The sequence below is a fragment of the Vigna unguiculata genome, chromosome 7, assembly GCF_037176805.1.
Source record: "Vigna unguiculata cultivar grain cowpea cultivar isolate G323 ecotype 2 chromosome 7, ASM3717680v1, whole genome shotgun sequence".
NCBI classification, from domain to species: domain Eukaryota; kingdom Viridiplantae; phylum Streptophyta; class Magnoliopsida; order Fabales; family Fabaceae; genus Vigna; species Vigna unguiculata.
The window spans coordinates 6,397,416-6,421,548 of NC_140798.1; the positions used below are offsets into that span (position 1 = coordinate 6,397,416).

General features: G+C 30.4%; 2 protein-coding genes across 3 annotated transcripts; one reads left to right on the forward strand and one right to left on the reverse strand.

Moving 5' to 3' along the window:
• Positions 1-8,121: 8,121 nt before the first annotated feature.
• On the reverse strand, positions 8,122-11,000 carry LOC114190325 (cation/H(+) antiporter 15-like). Its single transcript, XM_028079157.2, has 3 exons — positions 10,758-11,000; positions 9,626-10,624; positions 8,122-9,367 (listed from the first exon to the last, which is right to left on the reverse strand). Exons 1-3 carry the CDS (start codon positions 10,974-10,976, stop codon positions 8,129-8,131), a joined length of 2,457 nt encoding a protein of 818 aa, XP_027934958.2. The 5' UTR covers positions 10,977-11,000; the 3' UTR covers positions 8,122-8,128.
• Positions 11,001-13,943: 2,943 nt separating this feature from the next.
• On the forward strand, positions 13,944-19,465 carry LOC114192395 (nuclear transport factor 2-like). 2 transcript variants are annotated; one of them, XM_028082103.2, is made up of 9 exons: positions 13,944-14,197; positions 14,268-14,402; positions 15,820-16,126; positions 17,258-17,523; positions 17,623-17,818; positions 18,010-18,131; positions 18,200-18,265; positions 18,358-18,439; positions 18,966-19,465. In XM_028082103.2, the coding sequence occupies exons 1-9, from the start codon at positions 14,159-14,161 to the stop codon at positions 19,178-19,180; spliced, it is 1,428 nt and encodes a 475-aa protein (XP_027937904.2). In that variant the 5' UTR covers positions 13,944-14,158; the 3' UTR covers positions 19,181-19,465. The 2 variants fall into 2 exon arrangements, with proteins under 2 accessions (XP_027937904.2, XP_027937905.2); XM_028082104.2 differs by having other exon boundaries at positions 13,947-14,197; positions 17,623-17,812.
• The last annotated feature ends 4,668 nt before the right edge of the window (positions 19,466-24,133 follow it).

Here is a 24,133-nt window from a genome sequence, read left to right on the forward strand (position 1 = left end):
AAACACCAAACTGTAACTGTTTATGTGGCAAATGCATTGCAACCTTTAGTATGCAAATAATATAAAGCTTCCAACTAATAGAATCTATTCAACGAGTGTGTAAGACTAAGCCATCCAATCATACTTTCATTTCCACCACAACACAACAAACCATTTGAAATCAAATAGGGGATTCAGAAAGAACACTCACAAAAGCAAAATTGAAATAACCTGCAAATAAGTGACCTCCGTAAACACCCCCACCCCAATTTTCGTCTCACCACCGGCAGTTTCGGATGAAAACCCTAAACCCCAAAAATACATTCCACTCCAAGAATCCATGATTCCAATCAAAACCCTAGCCCCCAAATTGATTTATAATCGAAAATGGTAACCTGTAACTTCGATGCTCCGCTGCGATTTCGTCTCACCGTCGGCAACGTTCCGCTGCGATTTCGTCTACCACCGTCGGGACGAAATGGTTTCGTGTAGGTGGGATTCCATGTGCAACGTTAATGGGTTTCGGTAAATACAACGAAAATTTTGAGCGATGGAAATTTGGAGGAGAATGGTGGTGTATCACTGAGGAAGAAGAGGTTTAAGAGAGTGGAAAAATGAAATCAGAAGCGCGGGGGAGCAGCTCTCTCAAATGCAATCTTTTTTTTGAACCCACTGCCTATTCTTCATTCACTCTCTCACACGTGCGGTTTACAATTTTTAACTAAAAAAAATATTTTAATACATGCCACGTCACTTTGTCAAAAAGTTTGTAACTTTACTTTGTTAAAGAATCATTTTCCAAAAAATTTATATATAAACTATACACATTATTCTCTTGATCTTTACTTTCGTAATTTTATTTTCTATCGCTCCACATTTTTTTTCTCTTCTCTTTTGATTATTTGGTTTTTTCCATATTAAAAAAATCCACTCACATGATTTTACCTTTTATCACAATTTTAATTTTTTTTATTTGTGTAACTGGTTGAATGATGTATTATCAATTTCAGTAAATAAAATCATTTTTAGGTCTCACATTTTACTATTTTTACCCCTTTATAATATTTTAATTTATTGTTATTTTTCTACGATGTTCGACTCTTAATTTTAAGTGTTCAATCCTTCATTTACTAGATAATCTATATAAACAATATTTTTTTATTCTCTTTAATCTTAATTTTTGTCTCATTTAATGAACGTTTGTTTCGCTAAAATAATTTGTATTCTTTCTTAATGGTTCAATTAGTTCGATAGGCAAAATTTTTTTCTTACATCTCCAAGGTATTTTTCATCTTATCATATTCTTAATTATACATTTTTTTTCTTTATGTGATTTTGTTCAATGATGTATTAATTCATTTTTAGGACACACATTTAATCATTTTCATTTCTTTTTAATATTTTTACTTGTTTATTTTATCCCGTAGAATACTATTTTTGATGATTTTTTATATGATCATTTATTTTTAAACTAGTTTTCATAAGTGCAATTTTATTGTTGCAATAACATAAAGATGTTTCATTTATTATAGCATAATAATTTAATGGTCATTGTCATAAATTTTGTTTATCACTATTCAAATTAGATTGAAGTTCAAAACATGATATATGTCTAAAGTTATAGTTGATGGTCAACATGCAACTCCTTTTTACTAAAGATTTTAACAACCTTAATGTTGTGGTTCAACCTTAAAGTTATCTTGTAATTGTTTTTAAAGTGTTTAGAATAACTTAGAATCAATAGCAAGTTCGTAATCTCTTTGATCCTCTTATTTTTGTAAAAACTGATGTGATAATCGATTATCACTAAGGATAATCGATTATCTCAAATTGAGTTCATCCTCTTCTTCTTTTTTACAGAAACCCACTTGAATAGATAATTGATTATCTGCTCAAACTTTTGTTTTTAGAAAATGCACTAGAATAATCGATTATCATAAGTGATAATCGATTATCCTTGACAGTTTGAACATGTATGTTCAGTTTTTAACCTAATTTTCGAAACCTTTATTTAAAGAACTGCAGTGCTACTTCGAACTTACCTTTTTGAGAGCTAGAGTCCTAGTGTTGTGTTTGCAAAGTGTTCTCTGAATGTTCTAAAAGAGCTTTGAAAAGCCTAGAGTAAGTGGAGCGATAACTTTTCCTAAGAGGGATTCTAGGAGGTTGAGTGTTGTTGCTATTGCTAGGAAAGCTGGGTCAAGTCCTCTGTGTGACTCAAAGGAAGTTTACTCTCATCTCTTGTGTCTTCAAGAGAGGTGTTTTCGTTTCCTTATTCTCTTTAATATGATTGTACTTTGATCTTTATAGTGATTTAGTTAATCTCTTTGTTTAAAGAGATTAACAACTGGACGTATGATCTTTTGATTTAAACCAGTATAAATATCTGTGTTAAATCTTCTTCCCTATCTCTTTATTTTATTTGCTGTTGCATTTAAAGGAACTAAGGGTTTAAATTAAACGGTAAAATTTTGGAAATTTTTTAAAGTATTAGTTTTATTACTAAACCAATTCACCCACCTCTTGGCTTTTGTCCAAACGCTAATTATTTCGCTGCATGTTTTCAACAATTTTACTATTAGTTTGTTGTATTTCAACATTCTTGTTCTTTAATTGATCTTATCATTTGTCTTGATTTAATATCTTAGTTCTTAGGGATTTGTCATCATCCCTCATGGAGGAGAGAGATAAAATAAGATAAACTAAGTTAATAAGCTGCACTTTCTGTGCATGTGAATTTTATGATTAGTTTGTTGTGTTTCAACATTCTTATTCTTAGTTGATCTTAGTAGAGAGATAAAACGAGATAAATTAAGTTTTTTTTTTGCAATTAAATTTTATACAAATAAACTACACACCAAATAAACTACACTTTCAAAGCATGTGATTTTATGATTAGTTTGTTGTGTTTCAACTTTCTTATTCCTTCATTGATATTATCATTTGTCGTCATTCAATATCCTTATTCTTAGTGAATCATCAACATAATTCCTCATAGAGGAGATAGATTTTCTTGCAATTGAAATATGTATACACATAACATACATAACACATATATAGAACAAAGACAAGAAACTCATAATTCAAAATTTACACACCAAATAAGCTACATTTACTTAACATGTGCTTTTATGATTAGTTTGTTGTGTTTCAACATTCTTATTCCTTAATTGATCTTATCATTTGTCATGATTAAATATCCTCATTCGTTAGTAAATCATAATCGTCATTCTTTATAGATTAGAGTAATAAACACACACACACACACAAATACACACACAAACACACACACACACACACATACTTTATTGTGTTTCAACATTTTTATTCCTTAATTGATTTTATTATTTGTCGTGATTAAATTTCCTCATTTGTTAGTAAATCATCATTCTCATCCCTCATAAATCATGGTAATAAACACACATATACACACAGAGACACACACACACATACACATAGACACACACAAACACATACACATAGACACACACACACAAAGGCACACATAGAGATAGACACACATAGACATACACGCACATACAGACACAGACACACACACACACACATACAGAGACACACACACACACATAGACACACGTAGATACACACACACACACACACATACACACTTTGTTGTGTTTCAACATTCTTATTCCTTAATTGATCTTATCATTTATCGTGATTAAATATCCTCATTCGTTAGTAAATGATCATTGTCATTCCTCATAGATCAAAGTAATAAACACACACACAAACACAAACACACACACACACACATACAAAGACACACACACACAAACACATGCACACAGACACACAAACACAAACATAGACACAAATACACAAACACACACACACACACACACACATACATACACAGATAGACACACACAGACACACACAAACACACACAAACACACACACACACACACAAACACACACTTTGTTGTCTTTCAACATTCTTATTCTTTAATTGATCTTATCAGTTGTCGTGATTAAATATCCTCATTCGTTAGTAAATGATCACCGCAATTCCTCATAGATCAAAGTAATAAACACACACGCACACACACACACACAGACATACACAGACACACAAACACATACACACACACACACAAAGACACACACACACACAGAGACACAAAAATAGACACACAGACACACAAACACACAGACACACACACACACACACAAGTTGACACACAGACACACAAACACAAACACAAACACACACACACACACAAACACACAAACAGACACACACACACACACACAAATACACAGACAAACAGACACACACACACACAAAGACACAGACAGACACACACACACAAAGACACACAAACACACATAAAGACACACAGACATACACAGACAGACACACAGACACACACCCACACACAGACAAACACACAGACACATACATTGAGCCAAACATAGACACAAACACACACAAATACACACAGACACACACATACACAGACACATACACAGACACAGACATTGACACATATACAAACACAGACACACACACACACACACACACAAACACACACAGATACAGACAGAGATACACACACACACACACATAAAGACACAAACGCACAGAGACATAGACACAGACACAGACATAAACATAGACAAACAAACACACAGACACACACACACACACACAAACACACACACACACAAACATAGACAGACACAGACACAAACACACATACACACACACACCCCCACACACAAACACACACACCCCCCCACACACACAAACACACACACACACACACAAACACATATAGCTGTCAAAACGTGTAACCCGGCCCGACCTGACTCGACCCACCACAGGTTGACGAGTTAAACGGATTGGCTCACGGGTTCACTTAATTAAAAAAAATATTTTTTATTTTTTTTCAGTCAAAACTAAATTGTAATTCTAATTAAAATCTAAATAAACTTTAATACAATCCAAATACAAACCAAAAAAAAATACAAATTATTTATGTGTTGGATAAAAAAAAACCTAACATGACCCAAATGTAAAGTCCAACTTAATAAAAAATCAAACCGTATTGAAATTTGTAACACACACAAAAAATAAAAAATGGCTAAATTTTATATTATGAAAATGATTTATCACCTGTTAAAATTTGTGGCATTGTAGAAACTTTATAATTATATTAAACATTTTACCTTGAACTTATTTATAGTAATTATTTTCCCTTTACATAAGATTTTCTTCCCTTAAAAATACATTAAACTTTAAAAAATTATGCAGACATTATTTCTATAAAAATCAATATTATAAGAACAATAAGTAATGATTTAAATATATGTTTTTAATCTATATAGTTCTTTTCGGGTCTTTACAAAATTATTTTGTAAACAATTCTTGTAATTTTTTCCTTACTTTATTTAAGTATAATAAACTGTAATTTCATTTTTTGAATTTATTTTGATCATTGTAATTTTACTCTAGTCTTTAAACTATAACTATTTCCAAAGGGATATTTTAGTCTTTATAAAATTATTTTTAATCCTATCATTACTTCTAAAGGGTTTAAAAAATGTAGGCTTAAATACTAATTTGGTCTCTATTTTTGTTGTGTGTTCAATTTAGTTCTATTTTTATCTGTTTAATCTAGTCGTAATTTTTGTTAATTTTGGTCAATTTAGTCCTTTTTGCTGAGGTCATTTAAATAATTGACGGATAGTGAATAATGTATGTCACGTTTCAATTCGTGGAGTTTTTTAATTTGTTTTCATTTTGATTTTAATTTTTTTTTTTAATTTCTCTTAATTAAAAAATGTTTGTGTCAATCTAGCATTGTGTCATGTGTTAGTGTAATGTCACGTATTAGTGTCTTATATTCAATTTGGTCCCTAAATTCATTATTTGTTTTTTTAATTCAGTCACATTTTTTTTTAAATTGATCAATTTTTTCCCTATCCAAATTGAAACTAAATTTAATTTTTATATAAATTTTAGGATTAAATATGTTTTTGGTCCCTTAACTTTTAGTGATTTTTGGAATTAGTCCATTTCGAAACTTTGGACCAATTTTGTCCTTCATCTATCGAAATATGCGGATTTAGTCCTTTTAATCAAATTTTGTTAGGTTTATTTGATGTTTCCTATACATTTTAGGATTGTATCTGAGTTGTTTATATTGTTTAACACATTTTTGCTTTAATGTTAAGTCAAATATTATTATGAAACATGTTTGAAATGCTAAATAAACTTAACAAAATTTGATTAAAAGGACTAAATCCACGTATTTTGAAAGATGAAGGACTAAATTGGTCTAAAGTTTCGAAATAGACTATTTCCAAAATTCACTAAAAGTTAAGGGATGAAAAACATATTTAACCCTAAATTTATACTGATATATTTATTAAAATTCACATTTTTATTAAATATTTTTGGTTTAGGGTTACAAATGATTTTAAATTAGAACGAAAATTTTAAGATTGAGATCTAACATCATTGGTTTAAAATTTGAAGAGGTTAAAAATCACATAAAGTACTAAATTAAAATTAAAATTAAAATTAACACATTTTACGATATTATAAAAAATCATTGTAATTATTATTGGGATAAAAAAACAACGAAAAGAAAATCTAAAAATAGTCATTTTTACGAAAATGTATTACAAAAATTTAAACAAAAATAACAACCATGAAACTAAAATAAATAAATCTTACAAATATTACCTTAAAAAAATTAACTTCACGAGGATTGAAATTAAAATAATGATATATTGTGTTATGAATAAATGATTGTCTATTGATGTCTTACATTTACTCCTATGATTGATTACTCTTTATGAGAGATTTAAATAATTGTATTAACTATTTGAATGGTATCTTTTTATATTATAATTAGTTCTTGACCCGTACTGAAATCTACAATCCTTTTTTAACCCAACCTGGCCGGAATCCGTGGTGAACCAGGTTGGCTCGCGAGTTATAACCTATTTTGACATCTTTAGACCATATGGATGTCATTCATCTTGATATTGTTGTTTCCTTTGCTAAACCAGATGGAAAAATTGATCACCTCAGTGGTGATGGGAGTGTTAAAATATATATATTTTTATTTTATATTTTGTATAAAATGGTGTAAGAAGCCTCTACATGATGAAGTTTTTAATTTAATTTAATTTTAATAATTCAATTTAAGGTGAATCTTCTATGTATTATAAGGTGCATGTGAATTTGGTGTATGATGAGTATTTATTATTATATACACTACAAGAAAATGTCTCATTAACAATCAATTTTAGTGACCAAAAGTTGTTAGTCCTATAGTGACCAATTTAAATATCAATTTACAAAATAAAAAATTACTAGTTACTAAAATAGTCACTATTATGAATAAAAACATATAATTGATTTCTAAATTGATTTAAAATATTTAGCTATAAAGGTTTTAGCTACCAAAGGACATTGGTCACTCAATATTAACTACCAAGGGTTTTGCTACTAAACAAATTTATTCTAAATTAGTCTCTAATTAATTAGTGATCAATTTTTCTATATAAATTGATAATATAAAAATAATAAACAATGATTTAAATATATTTTTAATCTTTTTTTTTTGTCTTTACAAAATTATTTTATAAACGACCCTTATATTTTTTTCCTTACTTTATTCAAATATAATCCGCTCTAATTTCGTTTTTTTTTTAATTTATTTTTATCCTTACTATTTTACTTCAGTATATAAACTATAATTAATTCCAAAAGATATTTTAGTCTTTATAAAATTATCTTTAATCCTACCATTACTTTTAAAGGGATTGAAAAATGTATTACAAAAATTAAAACAAAATAACCACCACGAAACTAGAATAAATAAATTTTACAAATACTACCTTAAAAAATAATTTTAGAGGGATTAAAATAAAAAAAAATTGGTATATTGTTATATTTAAACCATTGAAAAAAATCATGTTCTAGCAATTTAATGATCATGTTGCCTTTGTGAGAAAGACAAAAAGAAAAAGGCAAGATGCAGTTCCAAAACTGGATTGCTTTGATGAGTACAAAAGATGTTTCTCTAATCCAGACCACACCACACCACTGTCAGATCAGGTTCTATTACTTTTGTTCCTGTGAGATGTTATTACTTATGTTATTGTTTCTTCACAAAATTTCATCAGAGATGTTATTAGTGTAATATTTACTACGACAACGAAGTTTAGACTTTCGCTCCATGTTGTATTGTTGCACAACAAGCAGTGATGAGTTTGAGCCAAAACTGGTTGAAGCTAAAATGTCACCCATGACCCCAAGTTCAGGGCTGTCACACCATTCCAACAACCTTTGAAAAACTATGTAATTCTTGCCACTCCCTTGTCCCAAAATGTACAAGTCACACCCTTTTTTGTCTACCTCATTCAGGATCAAAGAAGTCTCTTCACCAGTTTCTAATCTCAGTTCCATCTCTGAGTATGCGATGGAGTCATTGTTGTGCAACCCTTTGTGCCTAAATTGAAATATGTGTTCATCATCAAGCTTTTTCTGCATAACATTGTCCATCTCTGTAGATAACACTTCACTGGAATCATTCTGGAATGCTTTTCCTTCTTCAACCTCAGTACCTAACACCAGAAGCCTAATCACATGCAACTTTGTGGCTGAATGTGATGCCATTCTCCATGCGATCGACAAGGCTTCTCGATCATCAGGCCCCCCGATGAAGATCACAATGATGCTCATTGTTAGAGTAGACAATGATTTGAGTCCACGGTTAACAAGGATTCCCACAGAACAAGGTGGTGCCTGCAACACGTTCTTGTTAATGTCACAGAAAGCAGTGTTGGTTGTTTCCAACTCTGCCGAGCTCAGTTGTTTGTGGAATGGGAGGAGAATAAGGTTTGCACGTTTCTCTTCTGTGACATTGTATATATCCTGATGGATTGTGTCATAGGTTGCAACAATGCTTGATGTGTCAAATCTCACCGCTTTGTATTCCTCCCCAAACTCATTTAATGCATTGCATATGGTCTCAAACTCTTCTTGTGATCCATACTGGCCCTCTGAGGAACCCGCTTGAACATTTGAGTTGTCAATTTGTGCCACAAGAAGGCCAGTGCCGCGTCTTGTGAGTTCTACAAGATGAAGGACTGAGACATGTAAGGGGGAAGTTCTGGTGGCATTTGTGGCTTCAAGAACATATATCATGCCAAGGGCTTGGTGAGAGTTGTGGACACAAGCTGCAACTCGAAGTTCTGCTTCAGACCATAGTTTCTGCACAGTCCTTTGTTGAGTCTGCTTGAATCGAAGTTTTGGCTTGTAGATGGCATTAATAAAGGGAGATACCACCGTAGTCATGAATAATACTGCAAGGATCATGATTGTGAAAGCATATGGGTCCAAAATCTGAAAACCAAAGAGATAGAACAGAGAAACACATCAAAATTTACTAACTGTGATCTTCAGAGATAATGGATTAAATTGATGCATGCAGATTTTCAACCTGTTTGGTTTTGTGAAAACATTTTAGTATATGAAAACAGGAAACAAAGTGAAAACATGTTGATGAAGAAGGAAGCAAATATGTTTTCTCGATGTAAACAAGGTTTTAGTAACTAAGCAAGAATTTGAAAGAGGAGCAAGATTTTGGTTGGAGAATATTACATTTTTGTCCCAGGCAATGCTTATAAGAATCACTGCCATGATGCCCTTGGTGTTGAGGAGCAATCCAAGGCCAACTCCATCTCTTGAAGACATACCATAGTAGACACTGACCAACAAAGAGCTCAAAATTTTTGGGATGGCTAATAAGAACACCATGAAGAGAGGAAGCAACACTGTGTGGTTTTCAGACCAAAGTGACTCCAGGTTTAGTCTAAAGCCAAAACTGGCAAAGTAGACAGGAACAATAATTGCAGTGACAAAATCATCTAACATTTCCAACAACAAATCAGCAAACTTCCCACTGGGCAAAATTAGTCCATACACAAAGGCCCCGACAACATGGTGTGCACCAAGCAAGTCTGTGATATATGCACAAACGAAAAGTCCCATCGTCACATCTAGTAACTTCGAGGAGTTCCATGACTCAGACCTCATTCTATGCTCAACCACACGAGCCAGGATTGGACGCACCACGCAGAAGCAGAACACAATGAACAACAATGTGCAAATTACGGAGAGGAGTGGTTTTCCACCCTCGTGGGAATAGGGAATGAAGAGTGCGAACAAAACCCAGCCAAATGCATCGATTAGCATGGCTGCTGTTAAGGCATCTTTTCCAAGCCTTGTGTAGAGGATCTTGAGATCTGATAGGAGCCTTGCAAGGACTGGAAAACTGGTCACAGAAAGAATTGCACACCAAAACATATACCCTTTAACAGTGAGCGTAAGGCTTGATCCACCTGCTATGTCATGCTGTAGAGTAAGAAAACCAGCTCCAATTAGTGTTGGAATCAGAATGCTTGCAACAGCAATGATTACAGCCTGCTTGCTTGATCTCAAGATGGTGTCACTGTTCATTTCCAGCCCAGTAAGGAACACATAGTACATGATTCCAACATTCGCAAAGGTTTCAACAGTCATGATTCCTTCTGGTCGGTAAATCATGTGAAAAACTCCAGGGATTCTTCCCAAAAATGATGAACTCAAAAGCACACCACCCTACATATGCAATATCAAGTTTATATAACTGTAAATGATTCATATTTGATACCAAAGTTTCATTTCCCTGAAACATGTCATCTAAATGCTATATTTGGTATACAAGCATATGAATATGAACATGAACACTTACAAGCATCTGGGCAACCGTCAGAGGCAGGTGAAATTGCTTGAGGATGTGGTGAAAAAAACTAGAGGCAAGGATGTTGTAGGCAATTTGAATAGACAGAAGAGGAACACGTTCTGAAATGACATTATCACTCCTCCAGATTTTGTTGTTAAGATCAAATGTTGTATTGTAACATGCAAGTTCTGGGATATAGTTCAGAGTAGAATTCCTTTCACTTGTCATCTTAATCTTCTTCTATGAGCCCTTAATGAATTTTCTGGGATTGAATCTTTTGTTTTTGCATCCTTATTTAAACAAAACCATGTAGCAAAAGAACATGCAAGTTATTGCCACGACATTTTAAGCTGGCACAGTTCAAATTGCCTTTCTGTTGTCTATGTGCTAGAACATATTACCACATTGCTTATGTTTTTTTCGTTTTCTATGGGAATGTACTCCACCCTGAATGCACACTATAAATAAACATTTGGTTGTAATTACTTAAAAGTTTAAAATAAGTTCAACCGAATAATATTTTTAATTAATTAGTAAATCAAATATTTTATATATTAAATAAAATTAAGATCATCACTATAAAAATAATTGTAAATACTTCCTACAAATAGTGAATACTATAAGTAAAACCATATAAATCAAGTGAAATCGGTCATCATTGGTTTTTCTTATGAAAAAAATATTTTGTAAAAAAAGATAGGTTGTATATTTTTAAGAGAGAGATAAGATGGTGTTTAAAAATCTTTTATAAATACTAATATAATTTTGATAAACTCTTTTCAAATAAGTCTAATAAAAAAGTATTAGTGATTAAAAAAACTAAAGCAAAAAATATGTAAGATTGAAATATAAGAAATGAAAATGAGAACAGAGTCAAACCTTACGGAAATTGGGATTATTTCCCCTCTGCATCCCTTTTCGTAAGTATGATGCGGAAATATTGCATCATAATACATGTCCCAACAGTTATTCTCATTTTTATTCCGTTTTCGTTTAAGTTATCAAAGAACCCATAATTTATTAAGTGATATAAGAACTTTATATATATATATATATATATATATATATATATATATATATATAAATTATTCTCTTGATTTTTAGTTTCATTTTGTTTACTTTCGCTACACACTTTTTTCTCCTCTTTTTTAATTGTTTGGTTATTCCATACTAACAAAATTTACTCACATTACTTTCCCTTTTATCACATCTTAATATTTTTCCATAAGTGTAAATATATTCAAATGGTGTATTCTCAATTTTACTTAATAAAATCATTTTTAGGTATAACATTTTATTATTTCTACTCCTTTATAATATTTTTATATGTTTGTTTATTTTTTTCACGTGATAATGTTTGACTCTCATTTTTAAGTTTTTTGTCCTTCATTTATTGGGTAATATCATTTTTTGTCTCATTTGAAGAACTTTTGTTTCGTTAAAATAATTTTAATAAAAATGTCAATTTTAGTAAGAATATCATCATACAATTTATCCAAAAACTAAATTGCATGTCAATTTAAGGAGGGACAACATTGCTTCATTTTTACGAAAATTGAGACTAAATTAAACTAAAAACAAATATAGGGACCAAATTGAATCACTTTGACACATGGAACAACTGTGGAGTGACAATGTAAAAAAAAATCAAAAAAATTCAAAAAAACCATAAATTAACACGTGGTGTTGACTTTAACTGTTTGGTAAAAATTAACATCAATGACCAAATTCAATCATTTTTTAGAAGATAAAAACCAAATTAAAATAGAAAAAATTTGAGAAACAAACTGATATTATTTGAGAAATAAAAGGATCAAAATAATAATTTAACCTAAAATTTATTTAAAAAATAATTAGTGCATGTAAATGTAAATCTAATCATAGATGATAATCTTCACTTATTTACTGAACGCGTTTGTAATAAAAACTCTTCAAAGACAGATTTAGTCATGATTTCATACTACAAATAGCTAGCTTTAACGATAAGTTTTTATTAATAGATAATGCAAGAAAATTTAAAGTATATATCTATTAAATTCATTTAATATACTTATTTCTAAGTACTTATATAAAAAAATAAAAAATAGCTTTTGTATAAATTAAAAGTTGTTTATATCTTAATTAATATATAATTTTTTATGTAATTTGTTTACATTTTTATTTTTAATTTGTATATAAATTTATATAACTTTTTTTATATTTTTTTTTCATTTTAGAAAAATAAATATTTATAAACAAATTTATTCAAACACATATTTTATCTGTAACAAAATAACGGAAATTGATTTTTCAACTGTTTTTTTACATTATTTGTTATACTTTTTCTCCCATTTTTATCCTTATTTTGTTTATAATTTATAAGATATCATAACATTTGAAAAAATATTAAAATTATTTTATTACATAATTATGATAATTAATAAAGTAAATTATTTTTATAACTATTGTTTTATGTATTTTATATTTTAAATAATTATTTTGTATTGTATAATAATATTATCATTCTTTTAAATTTTATCTATTATAAAAAACATATAGATATACGTTTGCTGGCACAGTGTATATTTATTACTGACTTAAATATATTTTTAACTTCTAAATTATTTTCAAAAAATATGTTTGTTCTTTAAATTAATTATAGACTTACTTCATTTATGAAAGTATGTAAAATATTTTCTCTAATAAATCATATGTGAAATACTTTATTATGTGATGAATAGAGTTAATAAGTGTAACTTGAGAGGATTAATGTTTACTTTCCTCTTATAAAATGTAAAATCAAAATAGATATATTATTTAATTTAAAGATCAACTACAATTTCTAAAAATAAATGGAAAAACATGTTTAAGTTTAACCTTCGTTTTATTGTAGGGTTAAATATATTTTTGGTCTCTTAATTTTTAGTAAATTTTAGAATAGTCTATTTCGAAACTTTGGACCAATTTAGTCTTTCATCTCTCAAAGTATATACATTTAATATTATTATGAAACACACTTAAAATATAAAATAAATTTGACAAAATATTAAATTTATAAATTTTAAAAAATAAAAAATAAAATTAATTCAAAATTTCGAAATGAACTAAATTTAAAATTTACGGATAAAATATATTTAACCCTTATTTATATATATTTGAAACGATCGAGTGGAAGCTTATTAATGGTAAGGAAAGGACAGATGCACAACAGCATAGGATGGCAGCATGTCGTCTGGGGAATCTTGTAATAAAAGAAAAACCAAATCCGTGAAGAACCAAAATAAAAAATAATATTAATTATTTTTATTATTATTAATATTGAACGAAATAACATTACCCCTTTTGTCACTGTCTGCGTGAGTGTGGATCTGGAAAGAAAGGGAAGAGGGAGGGAGATTGCGGATCCGAATTGCTGCTAGGGTTTTACTTCAATGGCCACGCCCTTTCCCATTCCAGTTACCGCAGTGCAGGTTCTTCTTCTTTTTTTCCTCTTCTTCTCATATTCATGTCAAATCGAATAACGTGTTGTGTTTTGTTCAGGTTGGGACATACTTCGTGGGACAGTACTACCAGGTGCTTCAGAGTCAACCAGAGTTCGTGCACCAGTTTTATTCCGATGCCAGCACCATGCTGCGGGTGGACGGCAACACCAGGGAAACAGCCGCGGCAATGCTTGTAATTTACTGCTGTCTTTTTTGTTGTTCCGTGAACACCGTTGTTTTTGGTTTCAGTTTTGTCAGTTTTTGCTGTAGTGTTGAGTGAAAGGAGTTGGTTGTTAAACTGTGAGGGGAGGAATGGTTTTGTAGTTGAGTAATTTCAATTTTGCTAGAGGGTGTCGCTTGGATGCATAAAATTGTGAGTTGTCGTAACTTTAGTTGTGAGACGCCATGAGAGTAAGAAAATTCAAAATAAGTCTTTATGGTGTGACTTAGTTCGAAAACTTAACTATTTCGTTTTAGTGATAAATTGTACCTTCAGTCCAATTTCGGTAGTCACCCAAAAGATAAAATGTGGGTGAGAAGTTTGGTGAGTTCCATTGGGAGATAGAAGTTATTGCTGAGGATGAGAAGGGGGAATTTGTGTGGCCATATTTGTATCACGGCTATGAAAGATTTTTATGGTATTCTGTTTGTTAGTATAGTGATGACCAACCGGGGGATCTTAAGATTAGGGAGCGGATATTTTGAATTGGAATCATTAAATTTGGTAAGTCTGGGTGTCACGGAGAAATTTTAGTTGAACTTGATAAAAAATAGCGCTTGTGAATTTGATGCATGCTGGTAGGATTTATTTATTGATGGGTAACTTCTTGAAATGATTTCATATCTCGTTCTGGGAATCAATGTGGTCTGGTAGTGCAGTTACACTATTTTATATGATAACAAAATTATGAATGATATGGCTTTAATGCCTGGCCTGGATTAATATTCTACGAGTTGCTGCGGTACCTGAAATTTTTCCCTTTTGAATATTGATGAGAGCAACCAGAGGGTGTGGAAGATGAGGGAGAAAGATTTGAAGTTGCCATAGAACTTACGAGGCTTTTGATACCGTATTAGAGAAGGAACTTAAGGAACATTGACAGAGAAAAGAGAGAAAGAATAGATCTCTAAATTCCTTGTTTTTAATATACGAGAGAGTGACTACAACGTGAGAATTGATAGAGATAATCAACAGTTATAAATACAGCTGACAACAAACTAACTAAAGTATTCTAATTACATCAAACTAAAACTTTTAACTGAACTAACTCCCTCGGACGTAGTTGAATAACTGCTATATAAAATATTCACAGCTCTAGTCTTGATGAATAAGAGACTGAACATGCTTAGTATTTCTAATTTTGCTTTTTTATCCACATGTTATAAGTTTTCTTCCTAATGTTAAATTATATATTTGTGATATGAATGTATGAAACATTTTTATCATTCTTAGCATTCTAGTTTATTCCTAGCATTCTATTCCATTATATTAAGTCCTCAATTGTTTGAAAGGATCTGGCATTATCTGTTATTGTTTATGGCTTATGCATGTACAATTATTAATATTGGTCCATTTTCCCTAGAACTAAAAATATTTTTTCCATGTGCAGCAAATCCACTCCCTAATTATGTCACTTAGTTACACTGGAATTGAAATCAAGACTGTACATTCTTTAGAGTCTTGGAGTGGTGGTGTTCTTGTAATGGTTTCTGGATCTGTGCAAACTAAGGACTACAACCAGAGGAGGAAATTTATGCAGACATTCTTCCTTGCCCCACAAGAGAAAGGCTTTTTTGTGCTCAATGATATTTTTCATTTTGTTGAAGAGGATCCAATTCACCAGCAACAAGCAGTTTTGCTACCTCAGAGCAATCATGATTCACAGTTGAATACTTCAAGTGCAATCAATAAGCCAGGTAAGTTCTGTACCAGCTTGAGCTCTTGTACATTAAGGTGCTGAGTTGTAAGGGCAAAACTGCCATTCTAATACGATCAATTTAGTGTAGGAAAAAATATCCACATATTATTGTTTGATTTGAGAGTTGGCAGTGCAGTAGGTTTTATAGATTGAAAAGTTCCTATTGCTTAGAATTTGAGTTTGAGTCCAACTCAACTTTACTAAACCCGTTTGTGAGATAAAGTTTGTCCCCATTTATGTACTCTTTGAGCCAATGTGAGACTTGAATTTTCTCCAATGTACACCCTTTCACTTCCAACAATGTTCTTGACCTTGAACCCTGCAAAAACTGGCTTGAGAGGTTTAGGGTTGCCCCATACCTGTGTACCTGTTTTTCAGGCTCTATTTGCAGTCAATGTGACTATGTGAGACTTGTGTTTTTTCCAATATGACTTATTGTGGCTATAATTGTTAGAAGTATATCAATGTGATGTTGTGCCTCCTAGTCTTACCTGATCTTTTATGTGAATTATAGATGAGATGATGAGATTGTTTCGAATATATGTTAAAAGTATCAGTAAAATGGTCTGTAGTTGTTTTTGCTTGGACAAACTCCTTCATAAAGAGTTGTAGGAGAAAAAAAATAAGAAAAAATGAAATGAGTTTATCCATAAGTTAAAATTAGCTTATGAATAAGATAGCTTGTAGAAGCTCTTGGATGTGGCTTCTCTAAAACATTTTAGTTGGAAATCCAAACTGCATAAACTATCTTTTAGACAAGCAAATCCGTTTATTATTGTCACCAATTCTATTTGCTACACTGTTATCTGTTGTCAACTGCCACAACCAGTATTATCACTTTGACGATACATAAAAGACACTTGTTCTTTCAAATTGATTGATAAAACCGTTTCTTTTTTTTGTTAATGTAGTTTTTTTACTTTATAAAGTTGTCAGCTGTCAGTGAAACACGAGTACAAACCTCATTATCTTTGATGATAAATGTTTTATATCTTTCAAAAAATGAAACAGGTTTTACTTTAAGAAAAAAATCTGATAAGTGGACAACTTGGCTGATTATGTGATATTAATGATTCTCAAATTCATATGCATTTAACTTTTTAGTAATTTAGAGCCATGGATTTTACAGTATCCAACTACCTTCTGGGAGGAGATATTCAGGCTAGGGACTATGTTGCTACAAATGAGGTAAAAGAAAACGGTGTAGTTGATAATTATGGATTTTCGGAGCAAAGATTGCAGCGGGGCCCTGATTCTGAGCATATTAGGGAGGATACTGCTGTTGAAGAGTCAAATGGTTCACTTCAATCTTCAGTGAATGCCGTCCAAGACCATGTACCTGTTACTCCTGATCAACCTGCTGGGGAGCCCCAAAAGCACACATATGCTTCCATCGTACGCACCGGCTAACCATTATATTACTTTCCAAAATAATGTTTTCTTTTGGAATTCTGTTATGACATTAGAACTGACAATGTTATGGACTGTTGGAAGTTACGGGTTGCTAAAGGACAATCTACACCATCTGCTGCTTCTCAACCCTCTCATAAGAATGTCTCCCCTTCAGAATGGGATCAAGCTCCACAGAGTAGTAGTCAGCAACTGCCAACAACTGCTTCCACAAATGCATTTGAAAGGTCTGAGACTGAAGCAGTAGAGGAGCTTCCTGTAACAGAAGATGAAGGTTACTGTGTGTACTTGTTGAGAATTGATTAATTATTCTGTCCATTTATTATTTAATTACTGGTATTCAGCACATCTTCCTGGCTCATTGCTTGATAACCTAATAAGTTAGTTTGTTTAAAGACTGTTTCATGTAATATTTATCAAGTATTCATTGGTAACTATCAATAATCTTGGTTTGTTTGGAACTGCTTTCAGATGAAATCAAGTCTGTTTATGTGAGAAACTTGTCCCCTACCGTGTCTCCTTCTGAAATTGAAGAGGAATTCAAGAATTTTGGTAGAATCAGGCCTGATGGTGTTGTTATTAGAAGTCGCAAGGTTTATAACTCCTCATTTTCACATAACTACTAATTATGATTGAGTCTAAACTTTTCACCTGTATTCAGGATGTTGGTGTTTGTTATGCATTTGTTGAATTTGAAGATATGACAGGCGTTCATAATGCAGTCAAGGTTTGGATTTGCTTTTAAATATCAAGTTTGGGATGTGCATTATTCATGATTGTTGTCGAAGAATCTAAAATCATGATTGTTTATGTTTGCAGACAGGATCTGTTCAGATAGCAGGGAGACAAGTATACATTGAAGAAAGGAGACCAAACAGTAACATCCCTTCTCGAGGAGGAAGTATGATTTTCTTAATCTTTTAATATTTCTTCTGTTTTTATATTTTCTTCAAAGTTCGTCATCATGAATGTCCCCAACATATTGGTTATAACATGTAGATATGGTAAAATGATGAATCTGTTTCCACTTTTTCTAATGGAGATATGAGTTGATGGTACTGGTAATTGATTCTCACATGACTTGCCTTTTTAACAAATACAAATTTAGCAATGATATGCCAAAATTTTATCACGATGACATTGGGTTCCCGTGATTTCTTATAGTTGTAGTAAGTCACAGACTCAATGTTTGGTGACTGTTTCATCTGACATTGACAAAGACATTAAATTTTGTTTCGGCCAGCCTCATGCTTCATAAATTATCACAATGATCTACACAATTCTTGACTAGCAATATTTTATCTACCAACATAGTTCCAGAGAGGTGCATGGCACCCTCCATGTTTTTTCCACATAATTCAATATTTTCAAGCTACTTCTATTCTTCTTCTGTTACGTCATACTCGCTTTCAATGTATTATGATCAGGACGGGGTAGAGGCAGAGGTAGTTATCAGTCAGATACACCAAGAGGGCGTTTCAATTCAAGGAGCTTTGGCAGAGGAAATGGTCAAGATGGTGGTGATAGGGAGTACAGCAAATCGAAAGGAAACGGTTTCTATCGACCGAATCCTCGCCAAGAGAGAGGAAATTCAGGGCATCATCAAGCACCAAGAAATGGGCAGAACCTTGCTGAGTCCTGAGCCAACAGAGATAACTTCAGCTAGAGAGTCCAATTTTGGGTCCACATATTTCAACTAAATAGTCAACTTCAGTAGATTAGACCAAATTTGATATTTTTCATGTCTTAAATTAAGTGTTAAGGGAATATGGGTGGGATAATTTCGTTTTTTATTGATAAATTTTGTTCAAGGGGCTTCTTGTTTCATTTAATTCTCTATGAATTCGATGTTTAGCTGGAAATGTGTTCAAAACATTTGACATTTATTTATCCCCAATTGAAATTTGAAATTAGTTTTGTAACAGTTCTTTGATATTTAATTGTTTTAACAAGATTGGTGGATCAATTTTTCTTATCTATATCGGGCTTTTAGCATCTGGCCTTTAGGCTTACACTCTATTCTGCCATATTATTGTCGAGGGTTTTCCTTTCTGCATTTCCATGGATTCTTTACAGGGTGTGGGCAATGTAAAAAATACTCCTTCATGCGAGTCATTGGAAAGATTCTAGATTGATTGATACGAAAAGTTTAGATTATACAATTCTGAAAAGTTTAGATTATACAATTCTGAAAAGTTAAAAATTTGGGTATTGTATTATGAATTTCATTATTTTGAATGTTCAACAGTTTCAATTATATAATTTAGAATGTATTTTTAGATTATATAATCCAAAACTAATTTATAATCATAAAATTATTTATAATATATTTTTAAATTGTAAATTAGAATTATTTTACTATCAAAAAAGTCTCTGGCCGTGTTTTCCTGTTTGCATATTACTTGATGCACTTCTTCCATGATAAAGTCCATTACGAACATTAATGACAAATCGTAGGAACAAAAAGGGGTAGTGTAGGGCTAAAGTTTGTAACCTTCAATGGTTCTAACAGTGTCGCAATATCACTCACGAAATATTTAAAGAGTACGTTAAATTGTCCGTATTAGATGTGTTTTTCATTGTCTCTAAAGCTTCTACCATCTGCTATATAACTAAGAAAACTTAATCCTAATTAAATTACTTACTTATCCTATCTTATTTTTTTGACAAGTGTCCATTTTTGTAGTTTTTTAGTTATTCTATCTAATTTTGCATATCACTACTCCAACTGACACTTATCAACTCCTTTTTATACTTCATATATTCACTTCATTCTTCTTTCCACATCCTTTTTCCATATTCATCTTCTCCCTTCAATCTTCAAAGCTTTCCACCTCCTACATTCATATTCATCTTCTTCCTTCTTACTTGAAAATTAGTTCATTCTTTTTTTCATAGTTTGGTTGAAATGTTACTTTTGTAGATGCTTTGATATTCTTTGATTGAATTTTTTATATTCTTCAGCTTGCTTTAAAGTTTCAGCCTTTTTTGATTTTGTTTGGTTGAAAGCTTCAACCTTACGTTTGTTGTTGCTTTGATCTTCTTTTTATATTGTTTTTTTTAAGTTGCAAGGTTTCTTATATTTTGTTGATTTAAAGTTAGTTCCTTCCTTTTATTATAGTATTTTTCTTACATTTCTTGATTTTTTTTAGTTCAATGTTGAAGCTTCAATGTTTCTTTATTTTTTTTGGTTGAAAGCTTCAACCTTATATTTGTGGTTGTTTTGTTTTTCTTTGTAGTTGTTATTTTGAAGTTGCAAGGTTTCAATGTTTTAATTTTGAACTTTTTTTTTTTTGGTTCTATGTTGAAGCTTTGACCTTTGATGATTTTTTTTGGTTTAAAGTTTGTTCTTTTATTAGTTATATAATGGATCTCATGTCTATATATTGGTTTTGCAAATGGTTAGAAAATTTGATATGATCAAAGATATTGGTGGAAATAGAGAAACATTGAAACTAGTAGTCAAAATTATCGATCTTTAGGTTGTGGGAAACAAGGATTTTTCTGGATCAAAAGGACACATGGAGACGATTCTTATGGATCAAAAAGTAACTTACTTGGTCAAAGGTTCATTTTTTATACGAGGATATACTATGGTTCTGATTTTTGTATAAAGTTGTTTTAAAAAGTCAAACTTTTCTATTCATCTTCTTCAAAAGAGGCTATTCTACTTTTTGCTTTCATTTGTTCAGTTGTTATTCATCAAAGGTTGTATGTACTCATTTTTTAACCCAACTTTGTTTTTGTATTTATAGTTTTCGTTCATCAAAGTATTTTCCTATGCTTCTTATTCGGTAAAAATCATTTCAAGGTTAGGTGTTCTTTAACCCAACTTCATATTAGTGTGTTTGTTCGTAAAGAAGAAGTTTTTGATGTTGTCTTACTTTTATTTCGTAATTGATTCTTTAGTAAAGTTTTTTTTTAGGAAAGTATTCTTTTATATGCGCTTATGCTCTCTTTCTTATGTTAAAGTTTAAACTTTTATTCATTTTCTTCATCTTCTTTGATTTATTCTTTTTAAAATTTTAGAAGCTATTGAAGAGATGACCAAATAGCTCTTGAAGATCAACATGATATTTTCAAGCAAAAGGATAAGTATTAGTTTTAAAAGGGTTGATTTTCAAAAGGTACAATTTTTATCATTTCATTATTTTGTTTAAAGGTTAAGTTTTTCTTCTTTTTGAAGGTTAGGTATTATGCAATCCAATATTTTTTTATCTTTGTTCTGGAATCAGGTTTTCTGGTACGTAAGTATGCTCTTTCTCATTTTCTTCTCAATTGGCATTGGGATGTGATGCACATAGTGCAAAATAGTTGTGAGTTGGAGAAAAGGGGACATTTTTGTTTAATATATTATTTCTAAAATTTATTTATGCCTTTGTATGTTTTTGTTTAGTTTTAAATATGTTTTCATTCCTTTTTTGTATATTAATGTTGAAGTTATGTTCTTCTTTTCTTGATTTTAGCAGACTTTTGCTGAAGTTTATAGCTTCAATGGAAGAATTTTGTATCTAGATGTAAAAGGCATATCGAGAAGTCGAAGGAATGAATCCTATAACAAAAGCAAACATTTGGGAAATGAAAAGACTTAAAAAGAAAAATTATTATTATAATAACAAAAAGCAAACATCAAGTTGAAAAATGAAAAGACAAGTTATCATTACAACAACAAAAGCAAACGTCATAACTAAAAATTGAAAAGACAAGTTAACATCTATATTCATTGATAGTGGTAAACATTTAATTTTATATCATTTTGCATCTTTATGTGAATACTAACGCACTGATTTCTTACAACACCTTTAACACAATATCTGATGATGAAAACCAATAGTCAATACTTACAAAAATAATTTAATTAAATTATTACAATAACAAATCGTTTGAAAAATAAAAAGACTTGAAAATACAAGTTATTATTAGAATAATAAATGCAAATGTCAAGTTGAAAAATGAAAAAACAAGTTATTGTTACAATAACAAAAGTAAACGTCAAAATTGTAAAATGAAAAGACTTGAAAAGACAAGTTATTATTACAATAACAAAAACAAATGTTAAACTGAAAAATGAAAAGACAAGTTATCATTAGAATAACAAAAGTAAGCATCAAAATTAAAAAACGAAAAGACTTGAAAAGACAAATTATTATTACAATAACAAAAACAAACGTCAAACTTGAAAATTAAAAAGACTTGAAAAGACAAGTTATCATCTATATTCATTGATAAATGGTAAACATTTAATTCTATATCATTTTATATCTTTCTATGAATACTACCCCACTCATTAAGTACACATGATCATATCAAAAAATATTTCATAAACATTATTTTAATTATTTATATTTTCCATATTCTTACAATAAGAAAAACAAATGTCAAAAAAAAAAATTAAAAGACTTAAAAAAACTACTATGCATTTAGATTCATTTATAAGAATACTAATTTACTCGTTATACATAAAGATGACATCACATAATATTTAATAAATATTAGTTTAATATATTTATCTTTTCATATATTTTAATGAATATGTGAAATTTATTATGTAAATTATTATATTGAAATATTATAATTCAAACTATTTCAAAATATTATATAATATTTCACTTAACTATTATAAACTTAAATTTATTAGCCTTTTTCATAAAGTTAAATTGTTATTGTTAATTTTAATTAGTACGCGGTTTATATCGATACCTTTTAAGTTTATTTGCTATTTCTATTTTATGATTTTAAATATTAAATAATTTTAAAATATTGACATTTTACCTCCAACAATTATAGGAAAAAGATTGATCAAGTTGGGTCTTTTAATTATATTATTTGCGACGCTATAATGATAAACCTAGCAAGAGGTTAGAAACATGACATATGGAGTGGGTATACATTTTACTTACCATATACACACAATATTTTGTAGGTTTTAATATGACAGTTTAATATATTCCAAATTTAAATTGTACTCCAGTTTGAATGACAAACTCAATAATGAATATTTGAGACAGTTTAATGTTTGAATTTATTAATTGAAGTTTAAATTGTTGTCATCCTTCTTGGCTGCAATTTTAGTAGATCAATAACTCGATAGTAAATAGTGTTGATAACATTACATTTTCACAAAAAAGTTGAATTTAGTACATTTAATGAATATGGATGAGCATATAATTAAATTTTTCAACATTGGAAACATAAATCATGAATTGATATGCATTTAATGGGCATAATTAAAGTTTTCCATATTAGATATATAAATCATGATTTGACATTCATTTATGAAATGAATGGACATGAATTTACACTTAATGATAACATATGTATTTATTAATTGAATGGACATGAAAATAAGATATTTACACTCAATGAAAAGACAAATGAAGATGAAAAGACAAGTTCAACACTCAATCAATAGACATAAATTTAATAAGTCAATTGTTATGCACTTAATGAAATTAGATTATTGTACAAGTCATTATTTTATTTACTCCTACACGCAAATAAAAGTTTTACGGTCCTCCAAAAGATATGCATTTATTAAATGACATGACATGCACTTAATACTCATTAGAAAGAAAAAACTTACAATGAGCAAATG

Excerpts from the sequence above, each read along its gene's own strand:
- LOC114190325 (XM_028079157.2), bottom strand. The coding sequence starts at position 10,976 with ATGACAAGTGAAAGGAATTCTACTCTGAACTATATCCCAGAACTTGCA. Across the intron at positions 10,625-10,757 it reads TGACGGTTGCCCAGATGCTT|GGTGGTGTGCTTTTGAGTTC; the intron begins GTAAGTGTTCAT and ends TTGCATATGTAG. Across the intron at positions 9,368-9,625 it reads GCATTGCCTGGGACAAAAAT|ATTTTGGACCCATATGCTTT; the intron begins GTAATATTCTCC and ends TTTGGTTTTCAG.
- LOC114192395 (XM_028082103.2), top strand. The coding sequence starts at position 14,159 with ATGGCCACGCCCTTTCCCATTCCAGTTACCGCAGTGCAG. Across the intron at positions 16,127-17,257 it reads AAGTGCAATCAATAAGCCAG|TATCCAACTACCTTCTGGGA; the intron begins GTAAGTTCTGTA and ends TGGATTTTACAG. Across the intron at positions 18,132-18,199 it reads TTGTTATTAGAAGTCGCAAG|GATGTTGGTGTTTGTTATGC; the intron begins GTTTATAACTCC and ends ACCTGTATTCAG.